The 18,706-nt window shown below is 36.1% G+C and overlaps 2 protein-coding genes across 2 annotated transcripts; one reads left to right on the forward strand and one right to left on the reverse strand.

Annotated features, from left to right (window-relative positions):
• Positions 1–463: 463 nt before the first annotated feature.
• Positions 464–10,082, reverse strand: pnocb (prepronociceptin b). Its single transcript, XM_084431349.1, has 4 exons — positions 9,935–10,082; positions 8,804–9,017; positions 2,844–3,024; positions 464–1,374 (listed from the first exon to the last, which is right to left on the reverse strand). The coding sequence occupies exons 3-4, from the start codon at positions 2,964–2,966 to the stop codon at positions 796–798; spliced, it is 702 nt and encodes a 233-aa protein (XP_084287475.1). The 5' UTR covers positions 2,967–3,024; positions 8,804–9,017; positions 9,935–10,082; the 3' UTR covers positions 464–795.
• A 2,575-nt stretch (positions 10,083–12,657) lies between these two features.
• On the forward strand, positions 12,658–18,168 carry LOC311305342 (serine/threonine-protein kinase pdik1l-B). Its single transcript, XM_084432986.1, has 4 exons — positions 12,658–12,837; positions 14,316–15,012; positions 16,318–16,543; positions 17,349–18,168. The coding sequence occupies exons 2-4, from the start codon at positions 14,398–14,400 to the stop codon at positions 17,579–17,581; spliced, it is 1,074 nt and encodes a 357-aa protein (XP_084289112.1). The 5' UTR covers positions 12,658–12,837; positions 14,316–14,397; the 3' UTR covers positions 17,582–18,168.
• The last annotated feature ends 538 nt before the right edge of the window (positions 18,169–18,706 follow it).

Consider the following 18,706-nt stretch of genomic DNA (forward strand, 5'->3'; position numbering starts at 1 on the left):
AAAGCACCGCAAGAGCGATTCAAAGCATTCAGAGCTTTATTTAAGGTAGGCTAATTATGACATGGCGTGAATGCAGCTATTTTCATTGATATCTGTCAGGATTTTATAATGTGTGGTATTCCACAAAATATGGACAATAATTTCGAGTGTAAGCTCCAGGGGGCAGCATTGACTCACAAAACCATCAAAAATCAAACCCTGAAGAATATATATTGGGACTAAAAATTATCACCTGTTGTTTTTGATTTTGAAAACCAGTCTGATTGATCCCAGATTGCTTCTGATCTTGCTTCTGAGATTGTTCCATACAACACAGATGTGTGCAAACAATCAATCTTAGCACAATACCGTGCAAGGTAAAAATATAAAGTGCTTTTCTCTCAGTAATCCCCAAAACAGAACAAGAAAACCCGATACACTACAACCCACTGCTCTCATTTGTAACTGATTCACGTGCTCAATTCAAGTTTCACTGCTTTGCCTTTTATTTTATTTTTTTTCACAATGCTTCAAGGTTAATTCTAGGAGTTTTGATTCTGAAATAAACAATCAGTTCTCATCAGCAACATTTGTCCTAACGACTTGATTGAGATGTATTTGATGTCTGGAACGGCACCATGGAAATGTCAATGATAAAAACCAAACGCTAAACAAAATATTCCTCTTGTTTGATTAAACACAGATTTATCTAGTTCTGGCCTGTGTGGTGCATGACAGATGTTCACAGTTACTGATGGCTGATGAGCAGTTGAGTTGAGGTAAGTGAAAAGACCAGGGCCTGTGCTATAAGGCCATCTAAACTTCACTCTGTCTTCGGATTCTGGTGGAGAGGTTACGCCCCGAGCGGCCCGTCAAGCTCAGGTACTGCCTCAGTAGCTGACTCACGCGCTTCTGGTTGTTCCACTTGCGGGCAGATTTCCTTATCCCTATGAAGCCACCGTAGCGTTTCTGCAAAGGCCTTCCGGAGCTCACCAATTTCCGGAAACCGTGACGACCTTTTATAAAACCTCCGAAACGCTTGGATACGCCCACGGCTGCCTCGTCGCTCTTCTCTTCTCCTACACCATCCTGGTCCTCCTCTGTCCCCGGGTCAAGGTCTGGGTCATATGAAATTCCGAGTTTCTCTTCCTCTGAAGGCTTTTGGCTGCGGAGTGCTTGCGCGGCGTGTCGAAACCGCTCCAAAGCCTCGGTATACTCGACACCATTGTCATTCTCTATGCTCACTGTGGCCAGAGGCTCCACTTCATCATCGGAGCGCTTTGATGTTTCCTCCTGCTGTAACGGTAGTGGAAGCTGGTTCAGACCCGCTGCTTGGTAACACAAATCCCAGGTCAATGAAGGAGAAGCCTGTGCCTCACATTCCAGGATACACACCTGCAAAATAGCAGAGATTTTTTTTTTTTTTTTTTACATGACATGACATGACAGTTTCATAATAGAGATTTTTTTTCTTTAAAACAGATAGATAAAATGGACAATGGACTGAACAATTTTAAGGTTGAAATGATTTCCCTCTTTATAATACAGTAAAAACAGGAACATTGTGAAATAATATTATTACAATTTAAAACAACTGTTTTCTATTTGAATATTAAAATGTATTATTAAAATGTAATATTTATTACATTATTTCTGTGATGGCACAGCTGAGTTTTCAGCATCATTACTCCAGTCTTCAGTGTCACATGATCCTTCAGAAATCATTCTAATATGCTGATTTGGTGCTCAAGAAACCTTTATTATTATTATCATTATCAATGTTGAACAGTTGTGCTGCTTAATATTATAAGAAACTATATATTTTTTGTGTATGTTTATATTTTGTTCCATTCAAATAACGGATAGAAGAATATAAAACATTTCCCATTGAAAATGGAAATATGTTTTATCCTTTGAAGATGTATGATATTTTTGGAATTTGCCCTTTCTAATAAAAAGTCGAAGTATAAAACATTCCTAGTGGCACAATGCTGCATGCAAACGGTCTTACCAGTGCAATGAGATGTGAAATGATATGTGGCATTGGTGCAAGAAATGATATAATAATTGAGTGACTAGAATGGGATAAAAATCTTTATTATGTATGCTCTAGACAAATGCAGGTTCTTTACTCAAAATGTTCGTGTGATGCCCTCTCTAAAGACGATCATGTAGCGTGAGCCTGTTTTTTATTATCTCCCATTTATAGGGGAAAATAGATCATAAATGGTGTAGCGGCTTATACTGTAGCAGTGGAGTGAAACTAGAAGTCGCATGCATGGAAAGTAATTGGCCATTGCGAATTAAATGTCGATGGCATCTGAAAAACAATCAGATAGAACATAAAAGACAATATATATATATGGGGATAAGAAAAACAGATTTAGCATGCACTGTATGTGAGTGTGAATATACTGTCTTCATCTGTTGATGAAATGTTAAAGTCTGACACCATTGTGGTGTCACAGAGGAAAACCATGCCCAAAGGGACACATCTGGTCACAGAAAGAGCGCCCCCCCACCAAGTGTCAATCTCTACCAAAACATCAGCAGCTGACAGCACCACAGCAGCCAATTATGGGCATGCATTACCCCAATCACCCCAGTCACAGCTGTTTGGTCTACACAGTCATTAGCAACTTCATTACAGCCACTAATGTGACAAAGACCAACTTTTAACAAAGTTGATTTGTATTACAGTTTTCTCATCCACTCCTGCTTTAAGATATCTTATAGACACATTTGATTTATTACTTGTTTTATTACAAACACCACACACATATGTGCTTGCTGAGCATTTCATTTCAAAACCATGAACATTAATAGGGAGTTTGTACTTTTCTATTATTAGACGGGGCACTTACCAATGTATTAAAAGCTTGATGTTCAGGTAGGATGAGTCCACAGGTTAAACAGTCCCCTTGGCAGTCGCTGTGACCCGAGGAGCACAAGCATAAGAGCAGCAGGGTCCATAAAGGGGTCTTCATGACTTCTTCACGGAACACACACCGGATTAAACAAAAGTAAGAGTAGCCACTGGGAGCTCTGATGAAGGAAAGAGAAGAGGGGTGAGAGGTTTGACTGCTAATCATTTTCTGCAACTGTAGTTTACAACTTTTTGCTGTAAAGTCTTCTACAGATACTACAGATAAGACAGCGTAGGTTCATAAAGTAACAGAGCAAAGTTGAAGTGGTCCCAAGAAAAACTCTTAAAAATGAATATGCAAAGCAATTGGGCTCAGGGATATTTGCCCCTTGGCTTCATCTTGCGGACTCATTTTATGTCTCCAGTTCTTTCTTCTTTTTTTTACCAGGTCTGTGGAAGGTACTCCAGGGGCTTCTTGGAGATGATTGTTACATGATATATATTAATATATGTGTATATTTTTTATAATAATATATTTTTTTGACATTTCTAACTACACTACCGTTGAAAAGTTTGAGGGGGAAAAAACTTGAATCCTGAAAAAGCTCAACTGCACAATCTAGCATTGATAATAATAAGACATTTTTTCTTGATATTAGAAATAGAATGATTTCTGAAGGATCATGTGACACTCAAGACTTGAGTCAAATGTAAATTACATTTAAAAATATATTGAAATTACTGTATTTTTGATTAAATAAATGCAGCCTTGGTGAGCATATGAGTATACTTGTTTCTTTTTCGGCTCTAAACTTTCTTGTATTATCACACATTTTCTAAATATATGAATGATCATTTGCTAAATATTTTTGATCTAATGGGGTAATATTCTTAATGAAAGCAATTATGAAGTGCGAGGCTTCCAATCAATTTCCGGGATACGTAAAGTTTGAAAGGTCTAGTAGATTTTACAAGGACGTTCCCGTGCACATCCAAAGCCAATTTGACCTATAGCTAATCAGCTCCTTTTTTTTCACCCTTGTCAATCAGCTAAAGGAATTCCTGCTAATCCCAGATATTAGAACTGATAATCTGGCACTTTAAAGATAAACCCACAAATGGGTCCATTTTTCCCAGAAGTCAAACTCATGTCCCTCTGGAGATAAGATCAAGACACGACAATCACAATGAAGACCAAAGTCTCAATCAAACCTATTTGCAAAATTCACACATGAAAGTATAATGATGTGGATCACCACCACCACTGAAACATGTCAAAATTCGCAAGCCACCATCTGTTTTTTTCCCCACACATACTGAAGTTCATTAAGGAAACTCATCATAGGCCCTAATTAATGTCTGAATTAGCGTGTGTGGCATAATGAGAAGGAAATGAGTGCGGGAGAGAAAGAGCGGGAATGCAGTTCCCATCAAACTCTGACTCACACACTGCGCCAGCACACATTAGTCACGACCGCATTAGGAGAGAAACGCACACATGCGCGCACCTCTAAAAGCTTTCTTTGATGAAAGCCAACAAAAATCTTTCGGCGGAGCAGTGATGAAAAGTTGACAATAAAAGCATCTTGAGATGTCTCTGCTCAACGAGTATGTATAATTACAGCCCCTCATGTGGACATGGGAATCCAATGAGGACTATCAAAAAACACTACACAAAAAAAAGTTTTCCAACCAATTAAATCCCTTGCATCATTAATACAGTTCAATTTAGAGAGTGATTTGATGGAACTTTTTTACGATCATCCCCTGCTATAATATCCTATTAAAAGTGTTTGGAGGAGATAATGGAAATATGAAAACAGCTGGAGGGAAAGTGCAAAGGCATCAACCCTAGCAACTTATCATCTGCAATACTAATTCGGTGCCTGTATTCTCAGTGAAAAATAAATATACCAAAATGCATTTGACAAGTAAACTACAAATACAGTTACATATTTATGTACTTCTTATAAATACCCTGCAATTGTACTTTTGGTATACTAAATTGATATACTTAAAATCTACTAAATTGTACTAAATGCACTTTAGTTATCCAGAAATTAGGTCCAACTAAAGATATACTTAAGTAGGCTATATATGATTGTGCTAAAATGGCACTATTGCAAATATACTTTAGGTACACTTTAAATATCTTGCATTTAAAGACTGATATTATACAGAGATCATACTGTCCTAATAGTGATATTAAAATGCATTTTAGGTTTAATATTATGAAATGTGCATTGTGCATGAAGAAATATATTCCAAATAAAGTTTAATTATAATATTTATGTCTATGGATTCAAATGGATTTGTAGTAGTATGAAAATAAATAGAAGTGTCCTGTTTGACCTAAGGTACCTATTGACCCCAGTTTCATAGAAGAGATAGAAGTCTTTACAAAATATTATGATACATGTCGTTTCAAACCTGTATGACTTTATTTCTTCTGTGGAACACAAAAGAAGATAATATAAGGGAAAGTTAGTGTTGTTTGGACCCCATTGATTTTCATTGTACTGACAAAGAAGGTATGGAACGATATGAAGATGAGTAAATGATGACAGACATTTTATTTTTGGGTCAACTGTGTGTCAGCTGCACGCGGTGATACATTTCCTCATAGGGAAGGTGCTCTGTCCACAGTCTTTGACTAATCTAAGGGAATGCGACTAATCTGATTTGATCAGTCTGCTCGCTCTCTCCTGCAGCCACCTGATCGTATCACCTCCACGGTAAACACCAAACCCCATTCTCATTCTGTCCCCGCGCCTTGGCTGAAACACAACTGCTTTGAGTCACCACCTGATTCTGAAAATCAAGTCTGCTGCTTTTCTTCTACTTTGTGTTTTTCCCCGTTTCTATTTTTGTAGGTCAACGGTGTCATGACATTTCAAGAATCAGCAATAGGCTAACAATTACTTTTGTTTGTTTGTTCCACAGCAGATGGAAGGACGAACGTGACCTCTTTCTCATTTCTCATCCACATTAATACCATCCGCTGAATGCACTTCATCTCGGATTTATTACACAGTAAATGATAGCTCACCTGTTTGCTACATCTAGCAAATTTGTTTTTCTGTCCTTTGCAATAGCATCCTATCAAAATAATCTAGGTTCTCTTCTTTGTCATTACCATTTCCGATGAGGAATGGGGGGATTCGCATGGTTACTTTAATTGAGAGCACAACGATAGCCAGAGGGCTCAGAGTCTGCAGTCCCGTTGCAGATGATCACGGTTCCCCTCCACACACACTGCCTCTTCACTGGCAGAACAGCAGCAATCATTGCATTATCCTCCCCGTGGCCATGACAATGAGCATAAAGAGAAGGGGGAGGGAGTGAAAAGTTTCTTTCTTTCTTTATTTTTGAAGAACTATTTGCATGATATTTCAATTGCGAGGAGAAAATTCGATAAATGCCACTGTCATCACCTTTCAAATCAAAAGCAAAGGTGAAAGTAAATGCATACATCAGACATTCATCAGACGGTTTGACTCATGGAAAGTCACAATTCCTTCACAGGGTTTGCGATTTCAATGTAAAATATCAAAATGATATAGGCATCAGAAGCAGTTATGATAATAATGCTCACATGAGCTGTGGAGGTGTATAAAATTCTAAATTCTATAAAAAACTATGGCATTTAGTCAACAGTCTTAGAGTCCAAGTTAAGGAGCAGCTGAGAATGGGATAAAATACATTCAATTAAGTCTCACAATTATGCATAATTACAAACGATGTGGTTATGGCAGCTTCAACCTTTTACTAGTTTTATCTAAGTGATCCCTCGATTCTGTGAAGCTCACAATTTTTATTGCAATTAAAATTAAATATGTTGCTCAAGTTTAAAAGTTGACAGCTTCTGTAAATCCAGTGAGGGCATTCATTGATTAAATAGATTTTATCTTGCCAATATAAGAGAGTACAACTTTAATTGATAGATGTACGTAATTATGCATGCAATGCTTCTGGTCTAATGGATTTTTGGGTAAAAATCAATTTAACATGGCTCAGGTAATTAGGAAAACTAGTCTCCCTAATGCAGTGTGCAACGTTTTAAAATAATTACATGAAATTAGACAAGCAGCTTTCATGTTTCAGTTCAGAAGATTGGTGCATGCATTTATTATGGGATGCATAATCTGTGCAATTTGGAAGATTTATTTAGATGCGTCTTGAATTTGCCTTAGTCCTCAGATGCATTGGTTTGAAAGATATTGGTAGTGGATAGACAGATATCGGTTTAAAATATATGTCCACTTTTTAATGACATTCATGAATGCCTGAAGATATTTTGCAGGCCTTAAAGAGAGAGTGCTTCTTACAGAGAATTTGCAAATTAATATAATAATAAAGGACAAATTAAGTTTAAAAAGTTAAATAAAATTATGTTTATATATAATTATAATCAATACATACATTGTTATATTCCTTAATTTGGGTAAAAATAACATTTAAAAATGATCTAAAATTCAGCTGTAATCTAGCTCAATCTATCTTCATTTACATCATTTCAAGTAATGATTCAACTATCATTATCTTTTGTATTGTTTAATATGATATATTGTTTATAAAACACAAAATATAAAAGAAAATTAACTAAATTTTGTTAACAAATAAAATCATCACAGATAATTATATATAACAGTTCATATTTGTGCCTTGCCTTCACAAAGAATACTTTGCATCATGCATATATATATATATATATATATGAAGAGTTCAGATGCAAAAGCCTCTAAGTGCCATCTGAAATTTTCTTCTAGAATGATCATTTTTATCAAGCTCATATATTTAAGTTCAGTAATTACACTTAAATGACAACTAATAGGTCATTTTCATTGCCATTTAAGTGAAATTACTGAACTTAATTATACGAGCTTGATAAAAATGATCATTTTAGAAGAAAATTTCAGATGGCACTTAGAGGCTTTTGCATCTGAACTCTTCATATGTATATATATATATATATATATAATAAAATATATGACCCCACACAAACATATTTACATTTATCAATTATTTATTCCAGTCTTTTTTTATTATTGATGTTATTTACTAGCATAAATTAAATGTTGTCTTAGAAGCTGAAAATATTAAATGAATAGCGCACTTGTTGCTATTCTGCGCAGGCTGAAATTGCAGTAAAAAAAATTGTAATAAAAAATAAGCACTAAATACTCTAGTTGATTAAAGGGAGTCTCAGTGGACACATTGTTATAGGTTTAGTTTAATTACAGCTGTAAAAAGCAGCTGTCTCAGAATTGCTGCTCTTTCCCTCTTCACTGGCAAACCCAGCGCAGACACTCAAGTGTCTGTGATCAGAGCTTTGTATGGAATGCATTTGTTAAGTACTGTTGTCTTCTGTTATATGCAAGTTCAATCAATTGTAAGCGGATTTAAAATTTGTGAGAGAGCCTAACACTACACCTCCAAAAAGAAACATAATCCGGGATTGTTATATTCTATTTTTACAATAAATCCATCCTTTGGAAAAGTGGCTTATTAACCAAAAATTTGTTTAAAAGAATAAATAAAAAGAAAGACAGATGTCTGCAAATGAAAAACTTAACAAAAAGTTTACAAGCAACCGCAAGAAATTCCGGCCACATAGGTTAATGTCGGTTAATTGGTAACCATGAAGATGATTAATGAGGAAAAGCCATGAGTAATGGAAAAAAATATTATTTAAAGAGCAGCACTTAATATTAGCTCATTCGCACCCCCAATAAGAAAAATATTGACTGTGAATGCAATTGCAGTCATTATAGCTTCAACAAATATTAACATTAATAGACAAGCAATCCAAAAAAAATGCGAGTAATCACAAAATACTTGTCACATTAGGAAAAAAAGAACCAAATGACCCAATAAAACAGGTATAATCTGCATTCTTTCACTGTGGAATTAGAATCAATACAAAAATACAGGCATCACCATGACACCTTGTTTTACCTGCCGTCTGCGATAAGGGGTTGTTGTCAGTCTCTCTCTCACTTTCAGTCTTGAGGTGTGGTGGTTATGTCCAATCTTCAGCTTCTTGGTTTGTTCAACTGCTTGCCTGCTCCCTTTCTCTCCCCTCTTATAACGACACACCCCTTCCACTGGTTCAGCCCCCCCCCCAGTGTCGGTGGATGGGGCTACACCATGGCAGGGTATTACGCACAACCTGGACAGACATACAACCCTTAGTCAAGGCTGACGTATAGACCAACGTCACCTCTTTCTCCATCCCAAAAGATAGGACCTGGGCTAAAAATATGCATCATTCAAATTGTATATCCGTTCAAAAAATCATTGGTTTTATCTATTGGCTGTATATGTCCAAACATAGTTCCCATCAATTAACTGATGATAAGAAACATAGATAATGTTCCTTTAACAAGATAAGCGCTAACTTGGGAGTGAGAATTGCAAATTAAGCCTGAGACGCAATTTACAGTTGAGCGGTGCATACAAGAGAAAAACAAAATCTCCCAGAGGCAAAGGGAAGTCTCGGTGGACGCTGACACTTCACATCCACTCCAAAAGGAAAGATGGGATTGTACCAGTAAGAATAAGAAGACAAAAAGGAAAGCAATGTTTAAAAGAGTAATGAATAATACAACTATAAAATTAACTTGATTTTATACAGCATTTAAATAAAATGTATTTGTTTTTAATATATCAGCCTTAAAACATACTTCATTGGTTCCTTGCAAGTTGCAATTCGAAATACAATTGATCTGAATTGGCCACAACCCACAGGAAGTTGACTTGAAATTTAAAAAGGAATGAGAGGAAGAAGAATTTACTGAACTGCAATTCAGAGAAATTCAACAAAGATTTTTCTTACACTTTGGTCCACAAAAGCTAATTTATTAAATATGATGTAATTTCAAATTTCTATCTGTAAGCCATATGAAGTCAATATTCAAAGTCTTTCTTGACAAATCTTCCTTTTCTAGTTAAATATCTAATTCCTACACTGTGAAAAATCTCAACTGATATATATATTATTATTTATTTTTTTTTGCATTGGCTTTTTTGGAAAAATCAATTGGATAAACACACTAAATTAAGTTAAGTTTAGAAGATTTTTTTTACGGTGTTGTCACATATGTGGTCAGAAGACGAGGTGAGGCACAAAGGATCTTATTTACAGCACTGTTAACTTTAATATACTAAACAAAGCAAAAAATACAATGAAGACAAACACTAGTAACAGTGTGAGCAAACACAAACAACACCAGTCAAAAAATATATCAAGCAAACTCAATGAACAAAACAAGGATCAGGTGTGTGAAATCAATGAAACAATAAGTAACCATGACGACGACAAACGAAAACATACTTAGCAACCATGACAACAGAAGGAAACACAAGAAATAATGTGATACAAACTAAAAATCCACGCAAAAAACACTGAAACAAGAATGTGACAGTACTACCTTGCATTAAAATTCTAATTTGAGTTTGCTAAAATCAATTCACATTCAAAACCAGGTAGACCAGCAAAAAACAGCTTGGATCTGGTCTTTCCAGCAAGGATGTTGTGATCTTACATAATGATCATATATAAGCATGCAAAGCCATCAAAAAACACACGAAATTCAAAAAAGCATCGGGGTAGATTGAAATACTGTAACATTGTGTCCTAGCTGATAATTACTTGAATGAGCACATTGTAATTGTAAGTGGTTCAGCATTAGAAAAAGCCTGTTGAAAAATAAACTAATTTGGGAAACACCAGTAGCTAATATAGGTCTGGATAAGAGCACACTTTAAGTAACAATAGCTTGCTTTGATCTTCCTAATCATGTAATTTCAGAGGCTGTTAAATAACATGGATTAGATGCAAAAATAAACACAAATCCTGATTTGTAATTAATCTCTAAATGCACATAGTGATTATAAAAAGCATGTGTCATGCATTTGTGCCACTGATGAAATGAACCAATAAGCATCACAATTATTAATTTGATGTGTCCAGTACTCAGTCTTTGATAACTCGTTCCTAAATAATAGACAACCAAAATAATCCACCACCTGAGTCCCTGTCCCATGCATTTGCATACTGTTCCATGCAGTAAGTCTGGAATTAGATATTATACACAGACAAACAGAAATGCGCCTTGCCGCTACAGAGGAACTCATCAGATTCTGTGCCATATCATATTACAGCAGTGGCTGAATCACGGAACCAGCACCTGAACGCATTGTGGTGAGACACCACCTCAGAGTAAGATTGAAGTCAGTTTGCGCAAGATATGCAATTATACGAGTAGGCTTATTCACCTCTGTGACGCAGAATGATTGGGGGGCCTCAATGTTGTTTCATTCCCTTCATCATTCCAGGGCAAAGTTTTATTGTTATATGAGGCGATGAAGAGCACTGAGGCTTGTCCGTCCCTGTGAGACACTACTATGTTTTATGGGAAGCCCTAGGCAATCATTTTCAATGATGACTATTAATTCTAGACAATTGATTTAAACAGAATGACCCAAAGACATGATTCAATAATTATAAAATATGGGAAATATAAAGCCAGTGGGTGAGAGAGATTGAGGCTATAGAATTTTCTCAAGGCTGTTGAAAATCAACACAAAAATAATCTGAAAGGACTAGATAACATATGGCACTGAGCCGGAATATATCTCAGGACGCTGACTGGATGAGGAACGAGAAATTCTTTGGTTATTGGTTATAATGTAGGTGCTGCTATAGTTAGCAGAGAAGTAAAACTAGAAGAAAATAATTGGATGGGTATTTTCTGTAATGTGAGAATGGGAGTGACAGCCTGTTCAGACAGTGAGGGCAGGGGATGTTCTTGTGTTATCATAGAGGTTTCCTTATCTGTGTCTGACATTTTGGTAACTTTAGGCAGGCATTAAAGGGCCACCTTGTGTCAGGGATTTCTATCACATTTTAAAAGTTGGAAGGACTTAGATTCTTATGGGGGATTTTAGTGCTTTTAACACAAAATAGCTATAGAATTACTGTTTAATCCCACTTTTAAAGTTGGATAATCCTTGATTCTGATAGGGTATATAGGGGAGACCATGAGGTGTCAAAGAAAGAAAGAAAGATAGAAAGAATGACAGAACATAAACCCCAAATGATGCAAAAAAAAAAAAAAAAAAAACATTATGGGGTAAACTGTCCTAATGTAACCTACTATAAGGCTAGTTTTTTTCCCCAGCTAAATCTTAACAGCAACAATGTAAAAGGAAATGTACTGACATGTCAAATAACTGTTTTGACCAACAAATTGTATAAATGTACAACATTTAAAACACATGTGACAACTTGCCCCGACATTATTTATTAGTATACTATTACTCTTGATCTAACTGCATGTCAACCTACCTTCATCTAACGTTAGCTGCGTCTTGTCTGAATGAATGCGTGGTTTTGTTGTGCTTACAAACAAGCGATATCAAAAATATGATTATATTGAATTTTAAGTTTAGAAAATTGAATTCACAATATATAACGTTAGGCTATCATTTTCCAAACTATATAATTGTGTTTTAAACAGATTAGTGTAGTAAGTCTACTGGGCTTGCGTTGTTATGATTATCAAACCAAACCAAATTGGAAATTACACGCAAAACCTGACAAAACTAATAAACAATAATGTTACAAAACTATTAATTACGTTTCTTGAAGGCCTTTAAAATATTTTTTATCAAGGCGAGCATTGTTAAAGAGAGTTTCATTGGTCACTTTTGAAATGGGTGTTGACGTTCTAGTATCTTATTGGTGAACGCGGTCATCTGAAACGGCATTGACCAATAGAAACGCAGAACACCACCAGACGCGCGAAGATCTAAAAAAATACGGAAGTTTTATTACGGAAATGAGGTGCTGTTTACTTTTGAGTTGTATTATGAGTGCTTTCAGGTGGGACACTGACAAGACGTTTTTATATGAATTACATGTGGATAAAAAACAAACAAACAACACTTTTGAACAACTACACTTTCCATTTGACGCGATTTAATCGGTAAGTTTATTCACATTATTGACTAAAAGCAATATGAGTGGAAATGCTGAAGTAGGGTAATAATTTGATGGCGTCCATTTCTCTGTTATTTTAAAGCAAGATAAATGTTTATATAGTAAAGACAGTTAATTTGATTAACATGAACTGTGTTAATAGGAACTGTAAAAACAATTGTGTTGTCTAGTTAAAGGACTTTGTTTACACACACGCACACATATATACAAATATTTGTTTTTCAAAAAAATGTGTGTGTATATATATATATATATATATATATATATATATATATATATATATATATATATATATATAAGAAACAGATTGGGGGAAAAAAACATTTTTGAAAATATATTTTATTCATATGCTATGTCCTCTGTAGTGGCCTACACCACGAAGCCGGTTTAAGTGGTTAGCCAGGTATGTTTCAGTTTAGTTTGCGTCAATCCTGGGTTTTAAAGCACCATGAAAGTGGTGAGTCTTTTAGCAGTGTTCATCTCCATAGTACTTATGTTCCAGGTAAAGAACCCGAAATTGGACCAATCAGCTGTGAGCAAAGTGACACACGTCTGATGCAATAAAGTGACTGCACCTGTTCCTAAATTAAAGTCACTACATAGTGAAAGATTTTTAAAGACAAAAAATCTGTCTGGCTTTTAGCAATGATTATTTATAGTAATAATTTTGTATGATTTAGATATTATTTATGCAATTATACCCTTAATCCATTACACATGTACAATTTTAATTTAGCAGTTATTATTAAACACTTAGTCTAAATGAATATAATATATAAAGGTAATATAAATAAGCTTTAGAATCAAAAGATAAAGCGATAAAAATGACTACATGTGAACTTAAATGTTCAATTCTCTCTATACCTATATCAAGCGTATAAACTAACATCACAACTAGCCTATTACTTGCACTGATATAGAAAGATTTTTTTCTTTTATTTGTTCTCTTTCTTAGACAGCTCGTTTCTTCTTGCTGTGTAAATTTGTTTAAATTCTTAATTTTTTTTCAATCTCGTAATATTCTGCAGAAGAGAGAAGTGAATAGCAGTTTCCTAAACTCCTTAACCTAGGATCAAAGCCTGAGTTGACAGAGGAAGTTGATGATCAGCATCATGGTACCAACAAAACCTGATTGGATTGGTTTACTGGTAGTTTTGTTAACTCTAAACTAATCCCGCATCTCTGAGTTTGTTCAACTACCATCATGGTATGGGCTCCAGGACTCAGTTGTTTAAAAAATAATAAGACATGAAATGACATATAGGCCAAAACAATGGGATTTTTTTTTCTTTTCTTAAAACTGTGATGTGATTGTGTATGTCAGAGAAATTCACTCAAATATAATGTCCACTACAGACATATAGTACTATATAGTGTGTGTGTGTATATATATATATATATATATATACTTTTTGTAGTTAATGTAACTAATTTTACAGTTTTTTCCCCCCCTTGTAATATTAGAACAATGGAATAAAACACTCAACACCTGAGAACACCAGCAAGATTCTTGCATATGATTCAGTGAACAACAAAGGCTGCTGGGATGGATGATATCTACACTTTGCAACAAGAAGTGGGACGAGGCAGCTATGGAGTGGTCTTCAAGGGACACGTGACAGAGACTGGCTGGTGGGGCGATAGAGGTGACACAGTCGCCATTAAACGTCTACCATGCTGTAGCCCAGAGAGTATAGAGCTGTATTTGCAGGAGCTCTGGGCTATGAGAATCACTGCACAGAACCACCCCAATGTCATCTCTCTATACAACTGCCTTCTAGAGACTGGACCTAGAACACTGCAGCCCCTAAGATCAGGGAGGCTGCCTTTGGATTTGGTGGAGAGTGTTCTCAAAGGGAGAGTGGTGGACGAAGACTCAAAAACCCAAATGAGGAATCCTTCCAGGTCAAAGAGGAGACTGATGTCCACAGAGGAGGTTCCCAGGCGCTGCTTTGCCTTTTGGTTGGTGATGGAGTACTGCGACGGAGGGGATTTAAACCAGTACATTCTGTCCAGGCCGCCGGATGCTGAGTGCAACCATGCAGTGCTTGAGCAGCTCAGCAGTGCCATTACGTTCCTGCACGGCTGTGGAGTGGTGCACCGTGATATAAAGCCAGATAATGTTCTTGTCCGTCTTACTAAAGCAGGACCGGTCATGAAGGTACAAAAAGGATGCAGTCTAAAATAATATACCTTGTTATATCAGCCTATATAAGCATCGACTTCTAACAATGATATTGGTTAAAATGCTGAATGCTCATGGCTTATGGAGTATTTGGAGTCAAACTAAGTGCAATTGTCATGGGCCCGATTTGCATTTTTTCCATGCTTTCATCTTGCTTTTGAAATAGCCTACACTGCTAATGGAGCCACATTGTCTTTTTTCTACCGCCTTCCCTTTTTTAATTTTTTAATTTTATTAGTCTGTAGGCATGAAAATTGCTCCACTTATAGCTGACTGTAATAAATAACAAAGCAATACAAAAGTACTTTTGGACTTGTATTTGCATGCTAGACATAGACAAAGGCTCTGGTGTTACCCTACAATTTAAAAACTATTCACAATAGTGCCCGGAGAACATAGATAAGAAAGCGACAGTTTATGATGTAAATCCTTTTTGGAAAATTGTTGTTCACACACACACACACACACACACACACACACACACACACACACACACACACACACACACACAAATGACTTTTATGTAAAGTCACAAATTGAACCTGACCATTTTTAAGCCTTTTCTGTTAATCAATACCAAAGACTGGGTATGTCAGCTTCAATGCAAAAAGGTCTAGCTCAGAAAAGAATCAGCTTACAGATAAAGTTAGAAATGGATTGTCTTAAAATCCATTCTTCTAAAGTTTCAAATAATGAGTTTTTTACGTTTCATTGCATGTAGAGACAATCAATGTAGTGTGCTTTGAAGCGACTGATCCATTTTGCCTTAGATGCAGTCAAATATTAGGCATCGCACAATGTGGATAATAAGTTGCCTTGGGCTTTTCTAGAGTTTGAGTTGTCTATAGTTGTTAAAGTTATTGAACTTCAGTTTTTAACTGTGTTTTTGTGCTTTTGTAGTTTACAATATTTTCCATTGCAAGCATATCGGATATTTACTGTAGTTTCATTTTTTCTAACTGAAGAATTTCAATAATATTAGACTATATTTTTAAATTTTTCCTTATTCGGTGGAACTGTCCTATGCAGAGACGAAGAAATGATTTGAATAGATATAAATGGTTTAATAGATATAATTATTTAAAATAATATATTTTTTAATATTATACTATTTAACTACTTTTATTATACAATTGTTTAAATATATTTTAAACAACAATTTTAATGGTGGTTAAATTAATATAATGTGTAAATTAATATTAATAAAATAAATACAATAACCCCAGGTCTGAAAGCTGGTTCTAGTTATTAACATGTTACCTCCCTCCTCATGTATTACAGTTGGCAGACTTCGGCCTCAGTAAGATGGTGGACAATCCTACAGATGGCGTCCAGAATAGACTGGCTCTTTCCTCTACGTGCGGCTCAGACTTCTATATGGCTCCAGAAGTTTGGGCAGGCCGTAGTTATACAGCCCAGGCTGACATCTTCTCTGTGGGTGTTCTTTTCTGGGCTGTGCTGGATAGAATCATTTTCCTAGAGGATGGCACCAATCAAGAACAACTGGGTGAGTCGAGCGAGGGAAAATACTTTGGCTCATTTAGCATTACCCATTTAATGTTTTTAAGGTCTTCGTCTTTACTTAATCAATCTGGATCCATGATGCATGTATTTTTATGATTAAAATGAAATAGGAACTTGTAAATGAGGTGTTATGATGGCTGATTAAAATAAAACCCACCATCTTGTGATTGTCACAACTACTTCACAGGAAATAAAAATAGGAACAGGAATAGAAATTCTCACAGTTTTCAGAGCCTTGCACTAGCATTGGCAGGCAGGTGGCTATTTTGGTTAGTCCTCTTACTACCTCCCTCATCCGGACCACTTTATATTGGTGAGAAAGCTTTGTTGTTGAGTGCTTGATATAGTAGCCCATTAACTTAATGCGTAATAGCTGAGATAATGTAAAGTGGTCTGAGGACGCAGGTTGTGGATGAAGTGCATAAGCTATTCAGGCAGTCCTCAGTAATTACTCGGACCCAGCGACTTTCTGTGCTGCTAGCAGGCATTCAAAAAGGTCAAATGTCGTAGCTTATTTATATAAGGGCAATTAACATCTTTCCACTCATTAACCTCTCTGTGTGGTGGGTATGCCTTGAAGTTTTGTGAATAATAATGAATTTGTACTCGGCAAGTTGTGCTTGGAAAAAATGCATCTGTTTGTTATTGTTGCCGCTTTTTAGTGTTTAGTGCAACTATAATGAACAGGGCAAATTCAAATGCAGCGTTTGGGAGATCAAAGAAAACTCGATTAAGCATAACATTTCCTGATTAAGCATAACAACGTTTCCTGTTTATTGTCGCTCTAGGTGCATATGTAATGCGAGGCCGCTGGCTCACCCCGTTAGGTGAAGCGCTGAGTCAGAATCCCGACCTGCAGTTGACCATCCCTATGAGGTCAAGACGTGCTCCACCACTGCCGCCACCTCTAAACCACGCTATGTGCGAGCTACTGCTGGACATGCTAGATTCTGACCCCGACACCCGGCCCACTGCAGACCAGCTGGAGAAGAGGGTCCGGCGAGCCATAGAGCTGGGCTGAAACCAGAGCAGCATGCCAACAACCAGCCTACTTTGTACACTGAATAACTTGAAGATGGAGCCAATAAAAGTTATCGAACGGTACTGTTCGTCCATTTGGAAATTGAGACTTAAAAAAAAAAATGTTTATGTGTTACTTGCCTTGCATTTTCATTTAGTGTATCTGTTACTATATGATGCTTTATGAATTATATGTATAGTATATAGGGCTGCACAATATTGAAACTTCACAACTGTTCAAATCGCAACGGCTTAAGATAACAATGATTTTAATACTTCAAAAAGTTGGTGCTTTTTTAATTGTTTACATTGCTGAAAATAATTTTTATGGAATGCTACTGTAAACACTGCTGTTCACATTCAGTTGTAGTAATGCTTTCTTTTCTCAGGTAGAACTTAAAACATGTTGGTTATATCATTTTCAGGTTTAATTTAATTTTACACACTTAAAACAGTATCATTGCGTTTTTCTTCAACAACATGCAGCCCTATTAATATAACTGTTTTTGCTCTATTTTGTGGTGTTTTTTATGTATTTATTTAAAGACTACTAAAGAATACAATGCAACAACAGTATTGTGTGAAGAACATCTTTTCCAAGTCCAAACATGGTTTATCTGTAGAAAACACAACAGCCTTCATGCTTATAAGGATAGTCAGTCATGATCAGTTTCAGTCGTGTTGTCAGACGCAGCAAGACACGAGAAACGGCACATTCAGAACAGTCACACCACAAATCGCCACCTTGAAGCGACAGTGTAATTATAGAAAGTCAAAATGACTGAATCCTTTGAAGTTTCTCAGTTGGTGGCGCATGTACAACATCTAGATAGGAGGGGAAATAATTCGGTTTCCCTTTAATGTGTATCTGTGAAAGATGGCACACGTATCAATCATTCAGATCGCCTGTTTTCCACCGACAGGGCCGTCTTGGTCTCTGCCGCTTCAGTGGCCAGTCTTGTAGTTGGTTTTGTTTGCACATGGCAGGATGCATCAAATGGCTTTTTGGTTTGGGAAAGTGCTCCATCTTTTACAGGAAATGAAAGTCTCCCTTTGTTATGGATATAAATTATTTGTGGCTGGATTTAAAGTTGTGTTTAATAGTTTTCAGGTCTAGAAAATGGAA

Source organism: Rutilus rutilus (assembly GCF_951802725.1).
Source record: "Rutilus rutilus genome assembly, chromosome: 15".
Taxonomy (NCBI): Eukaryota; Metazoa; Chordata; class Actinopteri; order Cypriniformes; family Leuciscidae; genus Rutilus; species Rutilus rutilus.

Excerpts from the sequence above, each read along its gene's own strand:
- pnocb (XM_084431349.1), bottom strand. The coding sequence starts at position 2,966 with ATGAAGACCCCTTTATGGACCCTGCTGCTCTTATGCTTGTGCTCCTCG. Across the intron at positions 1,375-2,843 it reads ATCAAGCTTTTAATACATTG|GTGTGTATCCTGGAATGTGA; the intron begins GTAAGTGCCCCG and ends GCTATTTTGCAG.
- LOC311305342 (XM_084432986.1), top strand. The coding sequence starts at position 14,398 with ATGGATGATATCTACACTTTGCAACAAGAAGTGGGACGAGGCAGCTAT. Across the intron at positions 15,013-16,317 it reads AAGCAGGACCGGTCATGAAG|TTGGCAGACTTCGGCCTCAG; the intron begins GTACAAAAAGGA and ends CATGTATTACAG. Across the intron at positions 16,544-17,348 it reads CACCAATCAAGAACAACTGG|GTGCATATGTAATGCGAGGC; the intron begins GTGAGTCGAGCG and ends TTGTCGCTCTAG.